A 6,587-nucleotide genomic window follows, 5' to 3' on the forward strand; every position below is an offset into this window, starting at 1 on the left:
ATAGCATTAAATTGATGATGTCAAAAATCGTCAGTTGAGTCACTCATCCAATCAAGAACTTATGACAATCTTTTAAGATTTGCAAGATAAAGAAAGTTAATCAAAGAGACCATTGGGCTGTGCCTAGTGGAGAAGCCTCTAACGCTTAAGTTAGATTTTACACCATAAAGTTTCAGGATTTAGATTTTACCCCCTGAAATTTGAGGTGTTTGAATTTTACATCCTGACATTTCAAAACTTGGATTTTACCTTTTAAAGTTTAGGATTGTTTGGATTTTACACCCCCAAATTCTAAAATTTTAAGGAGTAAAATCCAAACACTCCAAAACTTTAAGGAGTAAAATCCAAATACTTCTAAAATATAGAAGGTAAAATCCAAATTCTAAAACGTCAGAGTGTAAAATTCAAACATTACTAAACTTTAAGGGGTAAAATCTAAATTTTGAAATTTCAGGATGTAAAATCCAATTACTCTCAAACTGTAAGAGTGTAATTTGCAATTTACCCTAATATTTTTATAGTATTTTTCTCATTCCTTAACAAGTGAGGCATATTATCCATTTTATATGTGACTTGGGTAGGTGTTACACATAATTAGAGGTGATTATAACTAAAAGTGTAATTGTCACTGTCTTAATAGGAGTTTAAGACCTTTGAGTAATGGTAATTGTTGAATATATTGAATGTAATTAAGAAATTACTTATATGAATGTATGTGAGCAATTACTTATCTTTCTTTAATGGTTTGCTGGTGGCTTAATTTCGTCCATTAAAATGGATGACTAATTGATTTTTCTGTCCTCATCAAATATCTAAACCGATTCTATCATCTGCTAAAATACAGTGGAATTAGAAGAGGTCAAGATATGCCGAGAACACTCATGATGTTCGCGTGTTGGAAGGGTTAAATGAGAACTATAAGTCAAAGTCACAATACACGTACTACAATTTTTACTTTGACAATGAAATTTTCTTTTTCTTTTTCTTTTTTTTATCTATGCAGAATGTCCTACACTCCTACCGCCATTATTATTATTAATTTATTTTTTTTTGTCAGAGATATTTCTTTCGTTTATCATCAAATCCAACCATCCCCCACAGAGATGTGGAATTCCAACTATGTCCCACTGAGATGTGAATGAGCTCTAGACTATTCCTCAATTTTCCACTCCGTCCAAGAAAATGAAAGACTTTCTCGTGAGAAAAATAAATTCCCAACTGTTCTAAACAGTCCCCCACAACCAATTTCGATATTCAATCTAATCCATATTTCCACACTGTCCCTTTTCATAGAGACATCCATTGGAAGTTGACTATTGATAGATTGTCTAGACGTGCTCTAATGGTAATCAGGAGGCACAAAAACAGCATAGCCAGGGAACATAGAGATTATGCATAAATAACAAACAACAACCTCCACATGGATAGATCTAATTAAGAAGAGTTCCAGCCTGATTTATGAAATCCTGAGTCAGTCAGCACAGGTGATCATAATCCGACCCTTATTTTTTTTTTTTTTTGACAAAAAATTAAAAAGGTGTCAGTTGAAACTCTTGAAGATCCATTTAATTTTCAAAACTTATAATTTCCATCTCTAAAAGTATGTGATCATAGTTGGTCCTTATATATCACATTAATTGGTCCTCATAATTTTCAGTGCATCAAAACTTATAATTTTTTCATCCCCAATTATTTACATCTTACCGTCAATTCACCCAAAAAAATCAACATACTTTAGGGTAAAAATTTTGGCAAGAGTTGTAAAAATCAATAGTGTAAACGGCAATTTTTGAACATCGAGAAACCTATTTGAGAACTAAGAACCAAAAAACAGATAAAAGAGAATTCTACAACATTCTTGTTGCGGGTATTCATTAAAAATTCTTAATCCACAAAGGAAGAAAATATGCCATGCGGACTAAAAAAAAAAAACGCCCGTGCACAAATCCAACCAGACCCAACAACAGTACGAACAGGAGCTCTAAGCACAATAATAATAATAATAATAATTAGAGGAAAAAATTGATAAAATATACAAAAACATTAATAATTGCATTAGGATAAAGAGCATACATACTGAGAAATATTTACAATGATCAAGTTCAGTGAGTGGGATGGTGATCATAATAAACACAGCAATAATTAACAAAATAGTAAAAAGAGAGTGATCCACCGTCTTCTTCGGCCACCCTATACAAAAAAGTTGCCAATATTTTTGTCCTCCTTACTTGCTTAGCAATCCAATGTTTTCAGAAAATTCCCCAAAAAAGAGATTCTACTCTTCACCCATACCATCCAATCCATCTGACAATTTTTTTTAAATATTTACACATAATTTTCCAAAATTAAAGAGTCTCTTTTCTCTGTCTCTCTCTCGCTTCTGCTTCGCCTTTCAGAGCTGAGAAACTATTCACAAAGTGTTGTTATAGCCAGAGAGAGAGAGAGAGAGAGAGAGAGAGGACCCTAAAGAGTACTAATAACCCACCAAAAAATAGAATCATATTATATATATATATATATAAAAAGATCTTAGCAAAATAAAAATCATCAGACGGAATTCTTCTCTCACTTACTTAACAAGCTCCGAGACCCATCCAACATCCGGAGCACTGGTTGTTGATGGACCCGGGTCGACCCGATCCAGAGAATTCTCCTCTCTCAGTTTCTCGAACATCTTAGCCCTTAACCCCCTCCCTGACTCAACTCTCTCCATCGGAGTCTCCTCCTCGCAACCCTGGTCCCACACATCGAAGTACCCCATTCCAGCACGGGTTGGTGCTCGGGTCGGAGTAGTAGGCATGCTACAAAATCCGGGTCGGAGCATGGATCCTCTGGGAGACCCGTACCCGGGAACGTTCCATGAAGAAGGCAATGACTTAACCTTTTCTAGCTGCAAGTTCCTCAAAGAAGCCACCACTTCGTTGATCGAACCCGAACCGAGTGAACGACTCAGCGACTGAGTCATCGGCGACATGGGAGGAGAATCGGCCGCCGGAGGAGTCGCCGGCGGAGAAATCGTAGACGGAGAAGACAAAAAGGGCAGCGTTTTAGCAGCCTCGATGGCATGCCTTAAGGGCGAGCCATCATAGGAGTCAACCGAGTTGACTACAGTACTCCTTGGAGTTGGACTCTGCATCTGCTGAGGTGGCAGAACCCTGAGTTGCTCAGGCGTATGAGCGAAAAAACAAACCCTTCTACGACAGCTGGTTCCATCTTTACAAGGCTGCGTACGATAGCGAGCCGGGTGTAACCAGCACTCAAATACGCCGTGTGCGAACTCACAGGAGTCACCTTTCTTACAATTTCCCTTCCGGAAATCGGGGCAAGCCGTACCCGAATAGTGATACTTTCTCGGGTCTCTCCTCCGGGCCTTCTCACCCGGATGAGCGTACGGACACTCAGTCCAGTCGTGTGATCTCCCACGTGCGCACCTCCTAACCTTAAACTCAAACATCCTGAAATGGTCGCATGAGTACGCGTCCACCGGAGCATCCGCTTCACGACCCGAATCCGAGTCCAAATCCAAGTCCGCCTCGTTTGACGGCAAATAACGTTGCAGCGCCGTCATGACGTCTTGGAGACAGTAAGGCGAGTAGTCACCCGCGCCGGTGGTGCCATTGCCGTCAGAGTTAACGGAAAGGGAAGTTAACGAGTAAGGTGAGTAAATCTCTGCCGTTGGATCGTCCTGAGTTGGCCATGGAGGGACGTGGACCGTTCGATTGGGATGGTGTGCCTCTCCGAGCATCATCTTTTGGAGGTGGTTTAAGGTTTGATATTGATTGTTACTCAACCCCGGCACGCTGGGTTGGTTTATAAACTAGTCTTGGAGACTGGGGCTTAACCGTGGTTAGTTTTTGGTTAACTATGGTTATAATTTACCGCTACGCTCAATATATTTACATATTGGGGAAGTTTAGGTTGCCTTGTCTGTTAACAGAGGGATTTGACAACGGTTTTTGAGTTTTCCATGTGGCTCTTTTGTTACGCTGGAATGCTACGTGTCTTTGTCTTATTCCAAGTTGACAATTTGTACGATTACCGTCTTGGACGCCTGGCTCTGGACTCGTTCTCCCCGCGACGCCCCCTAGTCTGAGCGAACGCTCTACAGCGCGTGAAACGACAAATAAGCTTTTTTTTTTATAAGACAAATAAGGTTTTTTTATTTTATTTTTTACCTAAGACTGTTATATATATATATATATATATACACACACACACTCAGGACATACATACATTATTCATTTTATGAAATTATTTATGAAAAATTAAAAAAAAAAATTATCAAAAAGAGTTAGTCACTTTTTTATTTTCCCATTAAAGTTTCTTAAAATATATTTACTAATATATACCTTAAGGGCATACTTTAGTAAAACTCATATATAAAAATTAAAAAAGTAGTATATCAACTTTTGGTTAGAATATTTTAATCTGTACCCATAAGACATACCAAAAAGATTTAATGAATCAATAATATGGTAGGTGTATAGACACCCTATTTTGTACCTCTTACGAATTGAGGCATTAGTCTCCAATGACTATAACACTAGAAGGTTTAGGATTGATCTAGGGCCTAACTATGGAAACTCTTTAGTAAAAGATGCTTGTGGAAGAAGGAAAAACCTTACAGAAACCCTAAGGGTGCGTACACGGCCCTAAGCCTGCGTACGCATCCTTAACTCTTGCGTACGCAACCACAAGCTTGCATACGCAACTAGGGTTCTAGATTTCTTTGTAAGGCAAGTTTTTTTTTATGAAAATCGTGGCAGAGGCAATCCCAAATCGCTTGGAATTACCTCAAATCCTTCTTCTTGAACACTATAAAAGGGCCACAGCGCCCTTTTCCCAAAAACAGACAAAATCTACTCTAAAAAAGTGACAAAATCTACTCTAAAAAAGTTATTCAAGTGAAGATTTTTTTTACTTTGAAAAGTATCTTAAACTAAAAGTTTTTTGACTGTGAATTATTTTAGTCCAAAATCTTCTAGTTAAACTTACTAACCATCTAGGTATTTTTGTTTTGTAGATTGACCGAAGAGAATGGTCAAAATCAAGCTCTAAAAGCTTCTTGCATGAGGTACTTGTTCTTGTTTTTATCTCTTTCTTTGTATGTTTCTATCTATGTTTTTCTGCTTTAATATCTTCTTGTGTAGTTTAGGTACGTTGTTTGATTGATTAAAAAAAACATGTTAAGTTGTTTGGATTAGGTTTTGATTGGTGTTGCATGTTGCATTTCTGGGCAGGGTTGCATACGCAGGCTCATATCCGCGTATGCACCCCTTTGATCCTGCGTATGCAAGTTCAACCAAGAAACTCAAAATTTTTTTATTCTTGTTTTTATTTCGTTTAAATGCATATTCTAGCTTCTGTTTGGTTTATTTCTCACATGTGTAGGTTCTAGGTCAGTAGTATAACATGTTTTTAATTATCTTTTGCTTAGATTACATAATTGGGGTTTACGATTAGATGAATACTATGAACATGCATATGAACACAAACATGCATTAATGCATAAGTGTTGTGAGGTAAGTAAGGTAAGTCATACATAATCATATGAACATACATTTGGTTTGATTGTCTAACATAATTATGAGTTGGTTGTATAGAATGAGGAACATGTTTGTTCAATTGCTTTGATGCCATGCTTGTTTGCTTGTCTAAATGCCACGTTACTGCCTTGATATGATTGCTGCCCTTGGGAAATTAAATAAGGATGCCATGATAGATGAATGCTAGGTTCTTGCACTTGGAATAATATGTCATGTTGTGTGTTTAGATGCATGCTAGTGTAATTCATTTTTAAAAAGAAAAATTGTGATTAGTTACTAAAGGAATTTAAAAAAAAAAAAATCAATTTGCCAAGTAATTCATTTTTTTAAAGCAATGGTAAGATCAATCTCTTTCACAATTTGATGGGATGAAAAATTGTCATCAGTTCAACACCATTTTCCGATAAGTTACTATTAAAACCACATTTATTGTACATCAATACTAACTTGTTAATTAAGTAAGTTATTAAAAAAAAGAAAAATGTATCTAGATTTTTGTTCTTTCAGCAATGTCAATTACTACTAAAAATTTAAATAAAAAATGATTTTGTTAAAGGACTGCCTAAGAGCATTTGTATAGAAAATACTTTAAAAACTTTTTATAAGAAAGGAAAAAATTAATTTTTTTATAATTTTTTATATTCCATAAAAGCTATAAAAAAAAATTCATAAAAATAGTTCATTTACAAATGTGCTAAGGGTACTTGTTGATAAGAAACCTAATACACTAATCAATTTTTGTTGTAGATAGTGATCAAACCCTAGATCCTTTATTCGATAATAAGAAATTTTTTCATTTGAGCTAATTGAAACTCTCTCTTTGGAAATACAATTATTTTGTTTTGAGTTTATATTAAACAGTACCCATTTTTAAAACTAATACAATTTTTTTATTTAAAAAAAAAAAAAAAACTAAAATGTGTAGACCCTAGTTATTTTGCTTTATGGTGATTGTTTTTTTTTATTGAAAGTTTGTTAAGATATGGTTGTGGGTTCAATTGACATCTAGTGGTAATGACGGCTCTTGTGGTGTTTGATGTC

At 35.8% G+C, this 6,587-nt stretch overlaps 1 protein-coding gene across 1 annotated transcript; it reads right to left on the minus strand.

The window, feature by feature from the left end:
• Positions 1-2,031: 2,031 nt before the first annotated feature.
• Positions 2,032-3,805, minus strand: LOC112010421 (zinc finger CCCH domain-containing protein 49). Its single transcript, XM_024042762.2, has one exon. The coding sequence runs from the start codon at positions 3,746-3,748 to the stop codon at positions 2,570-2,572; it is 1,179 nt and encodes a 392-aa protein (XP_023898530.2). The 5' UTR covers positions 3,749-3,805; the 3' UTR covers positions 2,032-2,569.
• Between the last annotated feature and the right edge of the window lie 2,782 nt (positions 3,806-6,587).

Source organism: Quercus suber, unplaced genomic scaffold (assembly GCF_002906115.3).
Source record: "Quercus suber isolate HL8 unplaced genomic scaffold, Cork oak 2.0 scaffold_222, whole genome shotgun sequence".
Classification (NCBI taxonomy): domain Eukaryota; kingdom Viridiplantae; phylum Streptophyta; class Magnoliopsida; order Fagales; family Fagaceae; genus Quercus; species Quercus suber.